At 43.3% G+C, this 21,622-nt stretch overlaps 1 protein-coding gene across 1 annotated transcript in view; it reads left to right on the top strand.

Annotated features, from left to right (window-relative positions):
- Positions 1-606: 606 nt before the first annotated feature.
- Positions 607-21,622, top strand: part of TNFRSF19 (TNF receptor superfamily member 19) — a 64,092-nt gene continuing 43,076 nt past the window's right edge. The window contains exons 1-2 of the mRNA XM_068984578.1: positions 607-672; positions 2,785-2,895. Of these exons, the coding sequence (XP_068840679.1) occupies positions 607-672; positions 2,785-2,895 (177 nt within the window). The remainder of the gene's footprint in view (positions 673-2,784; positions 2,896-21,622) is intronic.

Genomic DNA, 21,622 nt, shown 5'->3' with positions numbered 1-21,622 from the left:
ACCACCAGTGTGACCCGAGGCAAGTGACTCAGCCCTTAATTAGCCTCAGTTTCCTCATCTCTAAAATGGGGATAATGACAGCATCCACCTTCTAAGGTAGTTGTGAAGATGAAATGAGTTCTGCTAAGAATGGCGTTGTGTGCTTAGCGTGTGTTAGTTATTTTATCAACGGTATCATCCTATATGACTAAACCCATATAAATGGGAAGTTTCTGTAAGTTTGAATGTAATTTTCTGCTGGGTGAAGTTGACACTGTAGAGGCTTGGACAGAAAGAAAATAAAGGCGTGTGTAGCCTAGGAATTCAGAGCCAGGAGGTGTTTTCTATGTACTGTGTAGGTTAATAAAGCTTCAGTTCTCATAACCTAAATTTTTAAAGAATTGTTTAGTATTTATCTCTGCTATCTTTGGAAAAGATGAGCTCTTTTTAAAACCTAAATAATATTTTGTTTTACTAACATACTAAATAGTATTATGTTTTACTAGTGTATATAGTAAATGGTAGCACTGCATAGTAAATACAAAGCACAGTCACTCCGATATTAACGTTAACTGTATCTTCTTCTCTTTTAGAGCTCTTCAACCAGAAATACATTTAATAAGAGCAATGGCTTCAAAGGTGCTACTCAGGCAACAGAAATCTTTCACGGTTGTAGTTTTACTAGCCTGTTTGGTAAGTCAACTGTTTACTTTCATAAGAATGTAGGGGGAAAATTCATAGAACTAGTACCCAATCTATTTCCCATTTTTACCCCCATATCTTCAAATTTTTCCTTCAAATTCCTTTTATCATTGTTGCATTGAATTAATAAGTCAGAGGTTGCTGTTGGGTCTTGACTTTTGTGGCAATAATTGCGCTTATTTATTTCAGTCTCAATGAGATCATCAAGTCATGGTGTTACTTGTAGCCCCGGGATAATGATGCTTCATGGGCTCACAGGCAGGTGACTCCTGGAGAGACTCACACTTTCCTCTAAGATTGGTTGTCAAGTGTGGTTAAGAGAGGCTGGAGGTGATTACTAGACCTTTAGCCCCAAATTATGATCTTGAACCCCACCTTGAATTCTCCCTCCTGCCTGCTCTAGAGGATAAGGCTGGGATTTTATTTAAGGAGGTTGGATGACATTGTTGTAGATATTTGCTTCAAGTGGAGGCAGTTTGTACTGAATAACTGCCCATGCTGTCACCACTAAAGCCCGTTCTATGCACCTCCGTGTAAAGAGCATTACACACTCCAGTCCCTATTCCGCCCATGCCTCCTGAAGCTCTCAGTTTTCATTTAGGGCAACAGAATTAGCATCAGGAATATTACTGAGGGGGCCCTTGCTTGGCATGAGAGTTTGAACTGAATGTTGTCACCAGTCTGAGATTCTATTAATTCCAATACTTTTTAATGAAACACCGGCTATTAAGAAGCAGATATACATACTTTTGTAGGATGAGTGCATATAAGATGAACTTAACTGTCTTTAGGTAAAATAAGAAATAAAGTCTGTATCTTGAAAATAACTTACAACCTTTGTTTTTGCAAAGTAGATAGTCCTTCCATTTAAGACCTATGCTGTGAGCCAAAGTATATTGTAAGGACATAGAGAACAGACTTTCAGTTGCCAAGGGGGAGGGATGGAATGGGGGGTTAGGGTTAGCAGATGCAAACTGTTGCATGTAGGATGGATAAACAAAAAGTCCTACTGTATAACACAGAGAACTATGTTCATATCCTGCGATAAACCATAATGGAAAAAAATATTAAAAAATAAAGTATATAGATATATAGTGATAAAGAACCTGCCGCCAATGCAGTGACGTAAGAGATGTGAGTTCGATCCCTGGGTTGGGAAGATCTTCTGGAGGAGGGTATGGCAGCCCACTTCAGTATTCTTGCCTGGAGAATCCCATGGACAGAGGAGCTTGGCGGGCTACAGTCAATGGGGTTGCAAAGAGTCAGACACGACTGAAACGACTTAGTATTTGTGCATACATATATATGTGTAAATATGTACGTATGACTGAGTCACTTTGCTATACAGCAGCAATTAGCAGAACATTGAAAATCACCAATACTTCAATTTTTAGAAAAAGGATATTGTTAGGCCCCAATTAAGTGGCAAAATGGCAATCAATAGGAAAGTAACACTTTTTACTTTGAAGAGCAGAGGATTTGGCCATTTTTGTCATCATCATAATTATCAGGAATTTTACTGATCTCAATATTGTCAGAATTTTTTGAATGATGGACTCTAAGTAAATGTAATTCAATTGAAAAGGTGGAAAGTTCTGCATCAAAGTTGGGTGTTGGATATGTCTAAAAGATAGTAGCAGAGTTCTTGAGGCCAGTCTATATATTCCATTTGTTTATTTATTATTCAATTCATTATAGCTGAATATGCTTATATTAAAAATCAAAAAATATGATTTTTAAATTCAGAATTTTTCCAGTTGGAGAAGTACCCTGGGTCTCTGCATAACTGTTCTTTTAGTCATCTTCTCACTTAGAAAAGAGATCAGCTTCTAGCAGTTTTTACCTTGGGTTCACAAATGTGTAGGAAGAAGATGGTGATTGATTCCAGAAAAGGGGAGTTCTTGTTCAGAAGCAGAGAGAGGACTCGGGCTTGAATTGTTTCACTGACTTTTCCAGAAAGTGGTTTTCCTTCCTAAAGTGGAAACTGAATTAATGTTTACCTTCAGTGGTTATGTCAATAATACTGAAGATACTGTTCCCTTCTTGTGAAAAACAGAATTACCTCACCTTAAGATAACGTTTTGTGAAACGTATTTTTTTCAGGCATGTGAAGTGATTTGTGAAACAGGAGACTGTGGACAGCAGGAATTCAGGGACCAGTCAGGAAGCTGTGTTCTGTGCAAGCAGTGTGGGCCAGGCATGGAGTTGTCCAAGGTGACTGCTGGGCGCGTGGGATGGTTGCACGCCTGTGTTTGCTATTTATGCTTATTTGCTTATTTGCTTGGATGCCTCAGGTCTTGGCTGCAGCACGCGGGATCTTGTGCTGCAGCGTGAGAACTCTGTAGCTGTGGGGCACAGGTTTAGTTGCTCTGCAGCACATGGGATCGAACATGGGTCCCCTGAACTGCAAGGTGGATTCTCAGCCACTGGACCACCAGGGAAGTCCCACGTCGGTGTTTTTTCTAATGCATTCTTATCAGCTGAATTCTTTTTCAGTTGATGACTGGTGATGATTTCATCATTTAGCCAAGTATTGCACAATTCCCTCCTCAATACGTTCGATTCATGTGTCTCACTGAGACAAAAGAAGTCGCTTCTGGTAACCATAACTCAATGAATGTCATAGTTCTGTACACTTTAACATTTACCATATTTTGCTAAAAGAATAGAATCATTAAACAGCAAGGTCTCACTGTGTAGCACAGGAAACGATATTCAATATCCTGCAATAAACCACAATGAAGGAACATGAGGGAGAATGTATATATGTGTAAAACTGAATCAGTCCATGACATAGCAGACATTAACACTGTGAATCAACTATACGTCAATAGAATAATTTTCTAAAGTAATTTTGTTTATTTATTCTTGTGTGTGCTGGGTCTTCGTCGCTGGGCTTTTCTCGAGGTGTGGAGAGTCGGGGCTGCTCTCTAGTCACAGTGTGCAGGCTGTCAGCTGCAATGGCTTATCTTGTTGTAGAGCACAGACTGTAGGCACACAGGCTTCAGTAGTCGTGCTACGTGGGCTCAGGAGTTGCAACTCCCAGGCTCTAGAACTTGGGCTCAATAGTTGTGGCTTTGTTGCTCTGTACCACGTTGGATCTTCCTGGATCAGGGATCGAATCCTTGTTTCCTGCATTGGCAGGAGAATTCTTTGCCACTGAGCCACTAGAGAAGCCCTGAAACAATCTCCTTGAAAAAAAAAATCATTAAGGTTTATTTGCATTAATTAAAAAGAATCAACATTCTACTAATGATTTAAAAATAAAGCATTGATAGCAGAATATGTTAATGCTCCTATTTATGGGGCCTTCTTTTTCTTAAGATGAAGGTTACCATTGCTAGTCAAGGAACAGAGTCCAACAGTGTGTTAAGTAACCAGGCTCCAAGGGAGCAGTTGTTTTCCAAGCCAGAGTTTTGAACATTCTTTTGACAATGCCAGTGTGATTATTATTTTTCCCATGCTGAATATGGACTTCCCAGGTGGTGCTAGTGGTAAAGAACCCACCTGTCAATGCTAAAGACGTAAGAGATGCAGGTTCGATCCCTGTGTCGGGAAGATCCCCTGGAGGAGGGCATGGCAACCCACTCCAGTGTTTGGGCCTAGAGAACCCCAGGGACAGAGGAGCCTGGTGCACTACAGTCCAGGGGGTCACACAGAGTTGGACATGACTGAAGAGACTTAGCAGCAGCAGCATGCTGAGTATAAGCTCCTTTCAGGAACATCATAAATAGACTCATCTTCAGGACTGTTTGTGAGTCAGCCGTGTTCTAAGAGGGTAGACGCAGCATCTTGGGTGTTCTGGGGCCCTTCTCTGTCCTGAGCACCTTGGAAGCTATGCACCTATTTGCTTTATTGACTGGTCTTCCGAAGATGTTACCAGTTGTGGACAATTGATGTATCATTTCATTCTAAATAATGCACCAAGATCTTCCTGTTAGAAAAGAAACAAAAAATGTCTCTTTAAGTGATTTTTCAAGGAGAAGTCCTTTCCCCTACAGTCCACTGTTCTCTGAGGTTGAGTCTTGTCACTCATAGATTTTTGATCAATGATCGTAATTCCTGGTGGATGGGCTGTCTGGGTGTGTTGTTCAATATGCGATGGCTTTCAGCCTCCTGGGCCATCCGTCTGGGCAGAAACTGGCTGAGTTTTGAACTCTGCAAAGTCAAGTTAACTGGAGCACCCTGACCGACGTTTTTTTAATCCCTGTCTGTTGTAAAAAGGTCCTTTATAATGGCAGACTGCATATCTGGGATCTGTCGACAAAGTTAAAGAATGCAATCACGCCTGGGAGGAAAGCAGCGGTGTTTCTACCCCTCAGAGTTCTTCATTTTCCAAATCTCTCTTAAATCTGAATGAAAACTCACAGATTTGAAGAGATGAGTTAAGTCATTTCTAAGAAACCGTTCACTAACCTTCATCATTTATCTAGAGTATGAAGGTGAAGTTTCTATCAGCTCCAATGTGTTTTTTAAAAAACTCATCTTCTGAGGTTAACTGATAGTAGTTTCCATATTTCATAATTTCCCATGGATAGCCAGAAGAAGTATTTTTCATTAGGGAGTAATTTTCCCTGATTGTTGCAATAGCTGTCCAACTTTATTTCATTAACAGCAACAAAAGGAAGCAAGGAATAACTCTCCTATGCGTACTCTTTTTGTTTATTAGTATTTATGATCCATTTCCTCATTTTAAAAATGTCCAGGACAAATTAAGGGAAAAACAGTAAAAGTGAAGGTAATGATGTCCCTAAAATATTAGATTCCAGAAACCCACTCTACTACTGTAGGCCAGAATCTCTTAGAAGAAATGGAGAGGCCATCATAGTCAACAAAAAGAGTCCGAAATGTAGTACTTGGATGCAATCTCAAAAACAACAGAATGATCTCTGTTTGTTTACCAGGCAAACCATTCAGTATCACAGTAATCCTAGTTTATGCCCCAACCAGTAATGCTGAAGACGTTGAAGTTCAACGGTTCTATGAAGACCTACAAGACCTTCTAGAACTAACACCAAAAAAAGATGTCCTTTTCATTATAGGGGACTGGAATGCAAAACTAGGATGTTAAGAGATACCTGAAGTAACAGGCAAATTTGGCCTTGGAGTATAAAACGATGCAGGTCAAGAGAATGCACTGGTCATAGCAAACACCCTCTTCCAACAACATAAGAAAAGACTTTACACATGGACATCACCAGATGGTCAATACCAAAATCAGATTGATTATATTCTTTGCAGCCAAATATGGAGAAGCTCTATACAGTCAGCAAAAACAAGACCGGGAGCTGACTATGGCTAAAATCATGAACTCCTTATTGCTAAATGTAGACTTAAATTGGAGAAGGTAGGGAAAACCACTAGACCATTCAGATAGGACCTAAATCAAATCCCTTATGATTATATAGTGGAAGTGAGAAATAGATTCATGGGATTAGATCTGATAGACAAAGTGCCTGAAGAACTAGGAATGGAAGTTCATGACATTGTACAGGAGCAGTGATCAAGACCATCCCCAAGAAAAGAAAAGAAAAAGACAAAATGGTTATCTGGGGAGGCCTTATAAATAGCTGAGAAAAGAAGAGAAGCTAAAGGCAAAGGAGAGAAGGAAAGATATACCCATTTGAATACAGAGTTCCAAAGAATAGCAAGGAGAGATAAGAAAGCCTTCCTCAGTGATCAATCCAAAGAAATAAAGGAAAACAATAGAATGGGAAAGATAGAGATCTCATCAAGAAAATTAGAGATACCAAGGGAATATCTGATGCAAAGATGGGCACATTAAAGGACAGAAATGGTATGGACCTAACAGAAGCAGAAGATATTAAGAAGAGGTGGCAAGAATACACAGAAGAACTATACAAAAAGGATCTTCATGACCCAGATAACCACAATGGTGTGATCACTTGCCTCAAGCCAGACATCCTGGAATGTGAAGTCAAGTGGGCCTTAGGAAGCATCACTATGAACAAAGCTAGTGGAGGCAATGGAATTCCAGTTGAGCTGTTTCAAATCCTGAAAGATGATGCTATGAAAGTGCTGCACTCAATATGCCAGCAAATTTGGAAAACTCAGCAGTGACCACAGGACTGGAAAAGGTCAGTTTTCATTCCAATTCCAAAGAAAGGCAATGCCAAAGAATGCTCAAACTACCGCACAATTGTACTCATCTCACACTCTAGTAAAGTAATGCTCAAAATCCTCCAAACCAGGCTTCAATAGTACATGAACCATGAACTTCCAGATGTTCAAATTGGATTTAGAAAAGGCAGAGGAACCAGAGGTCAAATTGCCAACATCCATTGGATCATCAAAAAAGCAAGAGAGTTCCAAAAGAACATCTACATCTGCTTTATTGACTGTGCCAAAGCCTTTGACTGTGGATTACAACAAATTTTGTGAAAAATTCTTTAAGTGATGGGAAAACCAGAACACCTGACCTGCCTCCTGAGAAATCTGTATGCAGGTCAAGAAGCAACAGTTAGAACTGGACATGGAACAACAGACTGGTTCCAAATTGGGAAAGGAGTACGTCAAGGCTGTGTATTGTCACCCTGCTTGCTCAACTTATATGCAGAGTACATCATGAGAAATGCTGGGCTGGAGGAAGCACAAGCTGGAATCAAGATTGCCTGGAGAAATATCAATAACCTCAGATATGCAGATGACACCACCCTTATGGCAGAAAGGGAAGAAGAACTAAAGAGCCTCTTGATGAAAGTGAAAGAAGAGAGTGAAAGAGTTGGCTTAAAACTCAGCATTCAGAAAACTAAGATCATGGCATCTGGTCCCATCACTTCATGGCAAATAGATGGGGAAACAGTGAGAGACTTTATTCTGGGAGGCTTCAAAATCAGTGCAGGTGGTGACTGCAGCCATGGAATTAGAAGACTCTTGCTCCTTGGAAGAAAAGCTTTGACCAACCTAGACTGCATATTCAAAAGCAGAGACATTACTTTGCCAACAAAGGTCCATCTAGTCAAAGCTATGGCTTTTCCAGTGGTCATGTGTGGATGTGAGAGTTGGACTCTAAAGAAAGCTGAGTGCCAAAGAATTGATGCTTTTGAACTGTGGTGTTGGAGGAGACTCTGAGAGTCCCTTGAACTGCAAGGAGATCCAACCAGTCCATCCTAAAGGATATCAGTCCTGAATATTCATTAGAAGGACTGATGCTGAAGTGGAAACTCCAATATTTTGGCCACCTGATGTGAAGAACTAACTCATCGGAAAAGACCCTGATGCTGGGAAAGATTGAAGGCGGGAGGAGAAGGGGATGACAGAGGATGAGATGGTTGGATGGCCTCACCAACTCAATGGACATGAGTTTGAGTAAGCTGTGGGAGTTGGTGATGGACAGGGAGGCCTGATGTGCTGCAGTCCATGGGGTCACAAAGAGTTGGATACAACTGAGCAACTGAACTGAACTGAGCTGAAGACCCACTCGGAAGCAGAAATTTACATACGCTGAGGGTGTTCCTGCATGTCCTGATATATCTACCCTGCAGGCAGGCAGCCGGTCAGCTTTCACCCTCAGCGTCTACACAGACTGACTGCCCAGCTCCATTTAACAGACACTTAGTGTGTCTTTGCTAGAGGAGTGAACAGATCAGTCAACCTCAAATAGGTTTTGGAAAGTAAGTGCTAGTACATAGTGTACATGGTGCTTAGGCACTCAGTCATGTCTGACTCTTCATGACCCCATGGACTGCAGCCCGCCAGGCTCCTCTGTCCATAGCGATTCACCAGGCAATAATACTGGTGTGTTGCCGTGCCCTCCTCCAGGGTATCTTGCCAACCGAGGGATCGTACTCAGGTCTCCCACATTGCAGGCAGATTCTTTACCTTCTAAGCCACTTGGAAAGAAAGGTAACAGTTAAATCTAGTAATATAAAAGTTAATGAATGTGTGATCGGTGTGTTACTAAAAATATGTTTGCCAAGTCTTTTAGTTTGGTTTTAGCTCTTAGTAAATAAAATTAGCAAGTGAGCCTTGCTCAGGCTCTAAACTGTAGAATATAAGAAAGGCAAAGGAGTCAAACATACCAGTGAAACTAAAAAAATATTTTTGTTTCCCCATTAATTAATCAAGGCAAAGGATATGAGGTTTTTTTGTTTTTTTTTTTTAAATATAAGCCATTACTTTGGAACTAGAAATCTCCAAACTGCCTACCCGTGAATTTGCAGTTTTTTCCTTCCAGGCTGATTTTATTAAATTTTTAGCAAGAACATATATCTTTCAGAGGAAAGAAAAGTTCTGAGTATATTAAAATCAGATAAATCACTTAAATCAACAATTATATTCAATTGGTTAATGAGTCACTTCCAAGTTTTTCAAAGTGAGGTAAAAAAATTTTTTTCACTAAGTTTTTGTTAAATTGTTAGATATCAACATTTATAAATAATCTAATTGCTTTCTGCTTGGAATATTCAATACATAATTTGGAGGAGGAATCTGTTCATTTGTAGGGAAGCAGATGAGTACAAACATCTTTGCTTTTTTAACTGAGGCTTACCAGTTTGGTTACCTGTAGTGTTTGATATTTTAAAAGCACAATAAATGCTTTTAGATTAGTTATGAAAAAGTAGAAAAGCTGGATCAAATGATCCATACCGACAACCAAAGTTTTCTTCATGTTAAGAATTTTAAAAGGAGCATTTTCACCAAACATAGAGCTTTCAAATAATCTTTCTTCTAACATTACTATATAATGTATTTTGCTATACTAAACATAATTTAAAACTTCTATTTTCTACTATCGTGTCTCTCTAAAATAACAAAGTCTGGGTCATGCAGTTCTTTGAATTGCAAACATGTATCTGTATTTTAAAACTCAAGCTTGGAAATTTGTTGGGTGAGCAGGTATACTTAAAATTTCCATCTGTGGTTTTATTACTCCTAATTATTATTTTCTTTGGAAAGCTTTCAGCCCTGCCTTTTCGCAAGGTGTCTGGCTTCCTCCCCCATGGTTAGGTCCCTACCCTTAGGACATGCAGAGGGGCTTGTTGCCAGCCTCGGGGAGCGCTCACCCGGGGCGCTATGCTCTCCGCTCACCTGCGGTGTTGGTCATGGAACAACCATTCCGACCGCTTTTCACTTCCTCCCAGTAGTGAGAGTGTAAGGCGTCTACCCCGCAGCCCCAGGTTCCATAAGATCCTTGTGGCTCATTGAGATGGACACCCCTTCCATCTTTGGCCACTTTTTAAACGAGTACTTGTTTGGAGACTTCGTGTGTATACTTTCTGTTACGTGCTTCTGCAGAGTGTGTCTTATAAAAACTAAGGCCTCTCTCTCAAAATGTCTGTCCCTGTGACTCTGTGATACCGCTCATACAATGAGAGTGGACAGTGGTGGCTGACATCACGAGCCGGTTTCTGGGTGATCTCCGTGTGTGTCACCAGAAATCCCCACAGCGTAGGTCTGAAGAGGGGAGTCTAGCTGCTCCTGTTCACAGATGCGGAACCAGAGACACAGAGATTAGCCGGCGTGTCCACCACCGCTGTTCATGAGTGACGGCGTGGGGAGGGTGGTGGGGCCTCTTGGGGTCACCCTCTGCCTGTCGCTGCCGGGCCATGGCGTACCTGGCCGGGCTTTCGGTGCCGAGGGACATCTCAGCAGCCCATTTGGTTCCCAGGTTATCCGCCCCCCTCCCACCCTGCCCGAGAGCCCCAAGCACCATCTCTCTCATTTAGGCCCTTTTTAAAGAAAATTTCATATTCATTTTGTTACTTACCATGATATAGTATTGGGTTGGCCAAAAAGTTCATTCTGGCTTTTCCAAAACGAGACTTTTGGCCAAGCCAGTACTAACATGGTCGTAACAACAAATTAATACATTTCAGTACTCATGTAGCATTAATGGAACCATGATAGTGGTTATTATCAGTGGGTCACTGTAATCTCAGATATGTTAAGGTAAACAAACACTTAAGTACATGTACATATTTGTATGTGTAAATATGTATTATATTAGCATTACATAATTGATATTACATAGCTAATATATAAGGGACTTCCCAGGTGGCACTAGTGGTAAAGAATCTGCCTGCCAATGCAGGAGACCCAGGTTCAATCCTGGGTCAGGAAGATCCCCTGGAGAAGGAAATGGCAACCCACTCCAGTATTCTTGCCTGGAGAATCCTAAGGATGGAGAAGCCTGGCAGGCTACAGTCCATGGGATTGCAAAGAGTTGGACACAACTGAAGAGACTTAGCACAGCACAGCTCATAAAGAATATAAATACATATACAATGTATATTACATTTATAGTATATGTAATCAATATTCTACATAACATATACTGATACATAAGTAACCTGTGTGCAAATTTTAATTATTTTAATTAGACAAATGTATTTGATCAGCTTCCCTGGTGGCTCAGAGGGTAAAGAATCCGCTTGCAATGTGGGAGACCTGGGTTCAGTCCCTGGGTTGAGATTCCCTGGAGGAGGGTATGGCAACCCACTCCAGTATGCTTGCCTGGAGAACCCCATGGACAGAGGAGCCTGGGGGGCTATAGTCCATGGGGTCCCAAAGAGTCGGACATGACTGAATGACTAAACACAGCACAGCACATTTGATCAGCAATATATGATCCATGCAAATGTTAGCTCAAACTCTTTGTTATTTAAAATTAAAAACTCAATTAAGGAAATATTTAAATGGGGAACAAAAGAGAAATCTTCAAAAGAAAAAAAAAGACTTTTTAGTAACTCAGCTTAGGAAGTAGATTTCCTGAATCTTTTGGAAAATAATGTGGTAATTCATGGAACCATTTGGAGTCTGTTTTGAGGGTTTTATTCCCTTGAGCCATATTTACTGTCTCCCCCACTGCATGGTTTAGGTTTTAGTTTTTGAGAGTCTATGATAAAGATAATGAATAATGTCTTTTTCCTATTTCTGAGGCAAAAAATACCCTGTGTGGTTTCCGCGGCTCTGTGAGCAGCCCCGCCGGTGTTTTGCCCAGGACCGTGTGCATGAGTGTCAGGTGGCGTCCCAGGGGCTCATGAGAGCAAACAGCATTGGGATGTGTGGGAGATGATATTTTTGTTTTCCCGAAGTGACCACGTTAGACTTGGATTCTCACCATCTCGAGTTTGCCCAGCCCTTCCCCCGCACTGAGTGTTGATGCCAACAGTGAGCTTTTAACACAGTCGCCTCTCAGCAGTAAATCAGGAAACTAGTTTTTGCATGAGCCTCTGGAAACAGACTTCAAGTCTCTGGCATGGCTTTCAAAGTAAGCTTTGCTAAGCAATTATTGGGATGATTTTAGTTAATGTGAAAAAATTGACTCTTGTAAACAACAAGAGTTTATGCGAGTCTATGCGGGGATTCCTATTTTTAAAGACGTCTCCCTCTTGGAAAATTGTTTTCATCCTTATGAACAAAGTTACACAAAATTTAGTGTAATTTTCAAGCATAAAAGGATTCATTTCTGCCATTTAATTACACTGTTGCTCACTTTATTTGTGTTTAATTATACCTAATCGAGCCCAGTGATGTTTGGCAGATATTAACAAGCTCTAGCTTGTCATTTTTCTTTAGAAAAACTCAACTGCGGGTTTTCACAAACCGAAAGTTTGGAGTGGGGGGATGTGTCTTTGTGTCTTTGGTGTTGTTTTATTAAAGGAAATTAAAAAGCTGATTTCTAAACACCGGCCACATGAATCTATTTTGTCCTTCCCATTTCTGTGCCCTAGATTTTCTCTATAAATAACTTCTTCTCAGTCCAAGTTGAGCTTTTAAAGTTCAAAGAACCCAAGTTAATAGTCACTGGCCACACAAATAAATAGTGCTTTCGACTCGAGCACCCAGAGTGTGTCTCCGGGACATTTCATGGTCTGGGAGGATCTCCCCTGTTGGGGGTGGGGGCCTGCTCCCCCAGCATGTAAGTGGGATCCACTTGTGTTTTTGTTCAGTTCTGGGTTTGCAGAGGAGGGAGGAGAGAAGGAGATCTGAGGACTGTTTACTTTGAGTCATTTTGCTACTGGAAAGCCACCAAGTGTGGCTTAAAAATATTGGGCAGAGTGACAGAGCCGTGGCCGCCGGCTCGGTCCAGCCTCCTGCCGCCTCGGAACCAAGACAAGGCAGCCGCTCCATGCAGCCCCGCCCTCCCCGGAGGAAGGCTTGGCCTTGCCGACTGGGAAATATTGCCATGACCTTTACAGGCTTGCTCCCTGGAGTTAAATAATAGCACCAGCAGTAGTAGTGGTAGTAATAATAATAATACACTTTAGGAAAATGCGCAATATTTGTTCATCCATCTTAAACAGCAGGCAGTTCTTTATTACACACTGGCTTAACTACTGCTAAAGAAAAGTTACTCAGTGCCTCTTGTTGAGGATGGTGGAACAGGGATGACTCAGAACCTTTGCAGCAGGTGTGGGGTGCACTGTGGTGGGATTTTACAGGGGGAGGGGGTCATCTCTGCATACATCCTGGAGAAGTGGGAATTCATAGCCGAGGAGCACTGTAGCCCGCCAGGCTCCTCCGTCCCTGGGATTCTCCAGGCAAGAATACTGGAGTGGGCTACCATTCCTTTCTCTAGGGGTCTGCCCAACTCAGGAATGAACCCTTGTCTCCAGCAGGTCATAATTTTAAAAATACAGGCCATAGTATTGTCTTGAAGCCTCCATGCATTTCTAGCATGGATATCAATGGGAAATGGTCCTCCATAAACAAAAGTGAAAGTGAAGGGAAACTCAGTCATGTCCAACTATTTGTGAGCCCCTGGACTATACAGTCCATGGAATTCTCCAGGTCAGAATACTGGAGTGGGTAGCCTTTCTCATCTCCAGGGGATTTTCCTGACCCAGCAACCGAACCAGGGTCTCCTGCATTGAAGGCGGATTCTTTACCAGCTGAGCCACAAGGGAAGCCCAAGAATACTGGAGTGGGTAGCCTATCCCTTCTCCAGCAGGTCTTCCCGACCCAGGAACCGAACCGGGGTCTCCTGCATTTCAGGCAGATTCTTTACCAACTGAGCTAAAACATGTCACTAATTCTAGAGCCCAGGCTGGTGACTGACTCACTCTTCCCTTCCACATAACTCCATGCCAGACACACACACATAAACACACACACACACACACACACACACTCCTTCTAACAAAAGGGTCAGAGGGAGAATTCAGGGACACCTGGGATGTGTCGGACAGAGGTTAAAGCAGTAAAAAGAACTTCTGTTCAGGAGCTTTTGCAGCAGAGACTTCAGCCTACACCTGGGTTCAGTTTCAAATCCAGGTGGACATGTAGGGGGCGAGCGCCCAGGAGCAGGATGGGGATCGGGGTGGGAACTCCCAAAGAGGAAGTATCAGGGGAAGGTGCATCCCAGCTAAGCAGACGGGGCGGGGGGGGGCGGTTCCTGCTGAAGGTAGGCAGAGGATCAGACATCACCAGTGGGTGGGGAGGCCGGGGGGAGGGTGAGGAGAGCTGGTCAGGTACGGAGAGTAAGCATGTGTGGAGAATGGGAGACACCTGGGCTCTTCAAGACCAGACCTAAGAACAGGGCATAGTCGAGAAAGTGGCTCAGAGGAGCTTGTCCAGTTCGATCAAGTGGAGGGTCTGTCAAAGGCAAGATGAAGCAGATCCACCGCAGGCAGCCTGCTCCCTGCCCCCTCTTCAGAGGCCCGTCCGTACTTCTTCTACTTCTGTACTCAAAGAAAGCACTTTACTAGCCCAGAGGCATGAGGGAAAACCCCAAAGATCAGACGCTATCTTGCTTAGATGCCCAAGTGAAACACATGGTCCTCACCAGTGAATTTCACCCGGGGCGGGGAGCTTGCCCTGGGGATGCAGTGGTGAGGCCTGTATCCTGAACACTGCCACCATGCCCTGAGACAGGCAGATGCACTCAGGTTGTACTCACACGCACACACACAAGAAGCGTGTGTCTGTGAGGTTTCCGCAAACCTGGCTGTAGTGTTTGTCTGGGGGTGGGGGGTAGGAAGTTACAAATGAAGGATGGGTTGTTTATTGAGCTTAATATGGAAGATTTCAAGGCACTCTTAACCACGTTGTTTCACTGAATGAAATGAAAACATCACAGTAGACATTTATAGTGGGATATAATTTAATATTTATGTGCTGTTTACTTTATAGCCTGGATTTCAAATAATTATGGCATCTGTCTGTTTACAGTGCTTTAGAAATACGACAAATTGGCTCTAAAAGTGGCTGCTGCCTTGGACGTTGTACAATAATTCTTTGGAAATAATTGCTCTGAATTTCTAGTTAATTCAAGATGTCTAATTCAACGCATGAAATGGTCACTTCATACACTTAAGCTGTCATGAACTGCAAGCTGTGATGTTATTCTTAAAAGTTTAAAAATAGTATTAAAATAGTATTGCTTTAAAAATGGCAAATACTTTAGAGAAAATATATACTTTAAAAAATTTTATTGAAGTATTTATTGAAGTAATTTATTGAAGATTTACAATGTTGTGGTAATTACTGCTGTGTAGCAAAGTGATTCAGGTATATGAGATATATACATTATTTTTCGTATTCCTTCCTATTATGCTTTATCACAGGATACCGAATATAGTTCCCTGTGCTGCACAGTAGGACCTTGTTGTTTATCCATCCCGTATATAACAGTTTGCATCTACTAACCCCAAACTCCCAGTCCAACCCTCCCCTCCTCCTCCACCTTGGTAGCCATACTTCTCAATGTCTGTGAGTGAGTTATGTCTGACTCTTTGTGACCCCATGGACTATACGGTCCATGGAATTCTCCAGGCCAGATACTGGAGTGGGTTGCCTTTCTCGTCTCCAGGGGATCTTCCCAACCCAGGGACCAAACCCAGGTCTCCTGCATCGCAGGTGGATTCGTTACCAGCTGAGCCACAAGGGAAGCCCAAGAATACTGGAGCGGGTAGCCTATCCCTTCTCCAGCGGATCTTCCTGACCCAGGAATCGAACCAGGGTCTCCTGCATTGCAGGAGGATTCTTTATCAGCTGAGCTATTTGAATAAAATTCACCCAAATAATCAGTCTCTGTACAAGTCTGACTCATGGTTGCTGCTCTGTACATTTCGGTACTGTTTTGTGACACTAATGATACAAAGCCTTACCTCAACCCCTCCCCCAGTGCTACACCAAAGAAAATGGCTGTTGCTGCCAGTAAAACATGTGAACGCCAGGCAGGAATAGTGAGCCAGTATCCAGTTATTAAGGAAGCCTATGATACAGTTGAAGCCCCACTTTTTTCTTTCTATATATGATTTGGTCCAGTGTCAGTTCAGTTCAGTCACTCAGTCGTGTCCAACTCTTTGTGACCCCATGAATCCCAGCACGCCAGGCCTCCGTGTCCATCACCATCTCCCAGAGTTCACTCAGACTCACGTCTATCAAGTCCGTGATGCCATCCAGCCATCTCATCCTCTGTTGTCCCCTTCTCCTCCTGCCCCCACTCCCTCCCAGCATCAGAGTCTTTTCCAATGAGTCAACTTTGGCATCAGGTGGCCAAAGTACTGGAGCTTCAGCTTTAGCATCATTCCTTCCAAAGAAATCTCAGGGTTGATCTCCTTCAGAATGGACTGGTTGGATCTCCTTGCAGTCCAAGCGACTCTCAAGAGTCTTCTCCAACCCCACAGTTCAAAAGCATCAATTCTTTGGCACTCAGCCTTCTTCACAGTCCAACTCTCGCATCCATACATGACCACTGGAAAAACCATGGCCTTGACTAGATGGACTTTAGTAGGCAAAATAATGTCTCTGCTTTTGAATATACTATCTAGATTGGTCATCACTTTTCTTCCAAGGGGTAAGCATCCTTTAATTTCATGGCTGCAGTCACCATCTGCAGTGATTTTGGAGCCCCCCCAAAATAAAGTCTGACTGTTTCCCCATCTATTTCCCATGAAGTGATGGGACCAGATGCCATGATCTTAGTTTTCTGAATGTTGAGCTTTAAGCCAAGTTTTTCCACTCTCCTCTTTCACTTTCATCAAGTGGCTCTTCACTTTCTGCCATAAGGGTGGTGTCATCTGCATATCTGAGGTTATTGATATTTCTCCCGGCAATCTTGATTCCAGCTTGTGTTTCTTCCAGTCCAGCGTTTCTCATGATGTACTCTGCATATACATTAAATAAGCAGGGTGACAATATACAGGCTTGACGTACTCCTTTTCCTATTTGGAACCAGTCTGTTGTTCCATGTCAGTTCTAAGTGTTGCTTCCTGACCTGCATACAGATTTCTCAAGAGGCAGGTTAGGTGGTCTGGTATTCCCATCTCTTTCAGAATCTCTGAAAGAGATGGTCCAGTGTAGAATGAGCCAAAAAAAAAAAAAAATCATGAAATCCTCATTCTACGGAATCTAATGCCCTGTAAATGACACACAGCGATATATGGCAAAAACTCTTTGGCCAAAACAGTCCTTGTGTGGGATAGACACTCTAGAATACAGCCAAGAATCAAAAAGGAAGCACAAAGATTTCTCCAACACTAAAGTATATGTTCTTTCTCAAGAGAGATGGGACTATCAACACCCCTGTGTGTATTCTTTCAAGTCGGATCATTTATCCAGTTTCTCGGGAATGGGGAGAGGAAGTGAGTAGCTGTGGACGGTGATGCCCGGCAGGAGAGAGGGAGAGCAGCTGACTGCCTGGCAGGGGCGTTAACACAGCCGCAGCCCCTGCAGACCCAGAGCTGTCTGGTTCTTTGTGCTATAGCGCAATGCAGCAGTGGATTCAACCAGGAAAGGTGAAATTCTATTTTGTGTACCCATTTTCAAAAGCAAGTAGTTGGAGACTCATTTTAAACAGATTTTTATTCAGTAAAAATGTTTTAGATGAAAAGTGATGCTTTTGTTATTGTTCAGTCTCTCAGTCGTGTCGACTCTTTGCGACCCCATGGACCACGGCACGCCAGGCTTCCCTGTCCTTCACCATCTCCTGGAGTTTGCGCAAACTCATGTCCATTGAATCAATGATGCCATCCAACCGTCTCATCCTCTGGCGTCCTCTTCTCCTTTTGCCCTCAATCTTTCCTAGCATCAGGGTCTTTTCCAGTGAGTCAGTTCTTTGCATCAAGTGGCCAAAGTACTTCAAAGTGATGTTTGAAGTCACCTAAAAAACTGGGGTCTGCAGATCCCTTTGTTCCCCAGTGAGACTTTATTATACTGGAATCAAGAAAACTTGGACTGTAGAGCATCCAGAAAAGTAAAAGCCATTGGTTTCCCTTCTTTGGCTGGATGCTAGTGCTTGATTTCTAGTTTGGAGGCTTTATATGTTTTCCAGTTTATTTCTCAGAATAGCCCTGTAGGGCCGGGTGATTATCCCCTCTCACAGATGAAGCAGCTGAGGGTCAGAGAGTTCCCAGAGTAACTTGGCTGGCAAGTGGCCCATGTGTGTTTATCTCCAGTGTAGGAGAATACCCCCATTCTGCTGTGTCAGCCTGGCCGGGGGAGCAGCGTTTCAGAGGTGTGCCGCCAGTTCACGGGCCCCTACCTCTTTCCCTCTGTTTGCTTGTCTTCCTCTCCCTGCTGCTCCTTCCCCTCTTGTTAACCTGTATATGAGACCCATGCAGTCCAAGCCGCCTGCATCCGAGAGCGATTTTGCAGTTGTGGCGCCAGGGACCTTTGACGGGGATGCTGAGCTTGAGGCCCCGCCCCGGATGTCACATGCTTTGATCCCTGATGCTGGGGGGCACGGGGTGGGAGGTGCCCTTCTGTGCCAAATGAAAATCTTGGGATGCCTGGCTCTCTCTGCAGCTAACGTTGTCCCAACATAGATCACACTGAGAGGCGCAGCCCCCCAAATAGCAGGGACTCCCCCACACCCCACTGAGACCAAGCACACATCCTAAGAACTCTCTAGATGTGTGTCTGTGCTGTTTTCCTGATTGCTACAGCTGCTTTCTATACGAAAATCAAATCATTACGGAGTCATGAGAACTGAAAACACCTCATCATTCCACCCCCACAAAAAAAAGAATCCCTGTTAACAGTTTTAAAGAGATTCTAATTTGTGAATTGGGGCTTCCCTCGCGGCTCAGATGGTAAAGAATCTGCCTCAATGCAGGAGACCCCGGTTCCACCCTTCTCCTGCCCCGCCCTCCCCCGCCTTCGGGTCAGAGCTTTGTCCAGATGGAGCCCTCAGGGTTGAGGAGGGGCTGACCTCCTGCTTTGTTTTTCTCCCCAGCACTTTGCTGTGCTTGTTCAAGACACATCTGAAAGACGGACAGAGGAGCTGCAAGGGGGACAAAGGGGCCCCTCCTCCCAAATGTGCATGAGTTCATTAGTGGATTGAAGCCTTATTGCTAATACCCTTTATTCCTTACTGAGTACAGGCAATACTATTCTTTGTATTGGTTTTTGTTTTTTGATTGAAGTGTAGTTGATTTACAACGTGTTAGTTTCGGGTGTACAGCAAAGAGATTCAGGCACACATATATACCTATTCTTTTTCAGATTCTTTCCCCATCATAGATTATTAGAAGATATTGTGTATGGTTCCCTGTGCTATATCGTAGAACCTGCTGTTTATCTATTTTATATACAGTAGTGTGTATCTGTTAACCCCAACCTTCAAAGTTGTCCCTCTCCTCCACCTCCTCCTTTGGTAACCATAAGTTTGTTTTCTATGTCTGTGAGTCTATGTCTGTTTTATAATTAAGTTCATTTGTATATTTTTGTATGTGTGTCTGTTGACTTTGATTTAATTTTTAATTAGTTGTCTTTGTATATAAATATGGATGGCAGAAAGTGAAGAAGAACTAAAAAGCCTCTTGACGAAAGTGAAAGAGGAGAGTGAAAAAGTTGGCTTAAAGCTCAACATTCAGAAAACAAAGATCATGGCATCCAGTCCCATCACTTCATGGCAGATAGATGCGGAAACAGTGTCAGACTTTATTTATTTTGGGGGTCTCCAAAATCACTGCAGGTGGTGACTGCAGCCATGAAATTAAAAGATGCTTATTCCTTGGAAGAAAAGTTATGACCAGCCTAGATAGCATATTCAAAAGCAGAGACATTACTTTGCCAACAAAGGTCCGTCTAGTCAAGGCTATGGTTTTTCCTGCGGTCATGTATGGATGTGAGAGTTGGACTGTGAAGAAAGCTGAGTGCCAAAGAATTGATGCTTTTGAACTGTGGTGTTGGAGAAGATTCTTGAGAGTCCCTTGGACTGCAAGGAGATCCAAACAGTCCATCCTAAAGGAGATCAACCCTGGGATTTCTTTGGAAGGAATGATGCTAAAGCTGAAACTCCAGTACTTTGGCCACCTCATGCAAAGAGTTGACTCATTGGAAAAGACTCTGATGCTGGGAGGGATTGGGGGCAGGAGGAGAAGGGGACAACAGAGGATGCGATGGCTGGATGACATCACGGACTCGATAGACGTGAGTCTGAGTGAACTCCGGGAGTTGGTGATGGACAGGGAGGCCTGGCGTGCTGTGATTCATGGGGTCGCAGAGAGTTGGACACGACTGAGAGACTGAACTGAACTGAACTGAATGGATGGAGAAATTAAATGTGTAAATGTTATGGAGAAATGAGGATTTTGACCTCCCTGGACCTGTGTTCTGGCTTCCATGGTTCCCAGAAGAGAGAGCTGAGGCTGTGAGGGGAGCCTTGAGTCCCACTGCCCCTCTGGCTGCCCGTGGGCCCCTGACACACCCTCATGTGGGGCTGTGCGTGCAGCTTATGAGCTGCTGCCTGATTTTCTTTTTAATGGCCAGTGTTCTATAGAACAGAGAAGGTGATGGCACCCCATCCAGTATTCTTGCCTGGCAAATCCAATGGACGGAGGAGCCTGGTAGGCTGCAGTCCATGGGGTTGCGAAGAGTCGGACACGACTGAGCAACTTCACTTTCACTTCTCACTCTCATGCATTGGAGAAGGAAATGGCAACCCACTCCAGTGTTCTTGCCTGGAGAATCCCAGGGACGGCGGAGCCTGGTGGGCTGCCGTCTATGGAGTCGGACATGAGTGAAGCGACTTAGCAGCAGCAGCAGTTCTATAGAAACCATCACATAGTCAGTTTAACTATGATATGTAACTCTTCAGACATCCTCCTGTGTACATGTCAGATAAACTGCCAGAAAGGCCCACAGTATAATAATAGGAAGTCTGGCTCTGGAATTAAATGGTGTAGGTCTCGTACCTTGTGCCCCAGCAGTTCTGCTCCAGGGTATACATATGAAAAAAACAAAAACACTAATTCAAAAAAATACATGCACTTCAGGATTCATAGCAGTACCACTTAAAATAGCAAAGGTATGGAAGCAACCTAAGTGTCCATCAACAGAGGGATGGATAAGAAAGATGTTGTGTGTGTGTGTGCGTGTGAGTGTGTGTGTGTGTGTGTGTGTGTGTGTGTGTGTGTGTGTGTGTAGTGTTCTTTTAGGTGTCATATAAGCATCTTCTATCAGACAGCAATAAACAGCCAGGGCTTCCCAGGTGGCACAGTGGTAAAGAACCTCCCTGCCCATATAGGAGACGCAGGAGATGCAGGCTTGACCCCTGGGTCAGGAAGATCCCCTGGAGAAGGAAATGGCAACCCACTCCAGTATTCTTGCCTAGAGAATCCCATGGACAGAGGAGCCTGGTGGGCTATTAGTCTATGGGGTTGCAAAAGAGTCAGACTCAGTGTTTAAACGATGATAATAAACAGCTAAATATTTCAAGGCAGTTCACTGGATAGGTTTCTAGGCTTGTAAGCCTCTGACATTTCATATGCAGCTGTCCTTGCATTCTAATACTTATCAAAGCACTTATTTTCTGCCTTGATAAGTGAGTGTGTGTCTGCCTATTTCCCTGACTCCAGTTTCTGAGGACTCAGATGACCGGCCGAATTAGAGAAGAAAGTGCCTGATTCTGCCCTAAGCCGGCGATAATTCAGCAGCGGGAGGCAGAGAGCCTTTCGTATTCAAATGCTCATGCTGCTGGAATAAAGTGGATGACAAAGTATACTTCTGGTCGTAAGAGAGATTATTA

Source organism: Capricornis sumatraensis, chromosome 12 (assembly GCF_032405125.1).
Source record: "Capricornis sumatraensis isolate serow.1 chromosome 12, serow.2, whole genome shotgun sequence".
NCBI lineage: Eukaryota > Metazoa > Chordata > Mammalia > Artiodactyla > Bovidae > Capricornis > Capricornis sumatraensis.
This window is presented reverse-complemented; position numbering and strand designations above follow the sequence as displayed.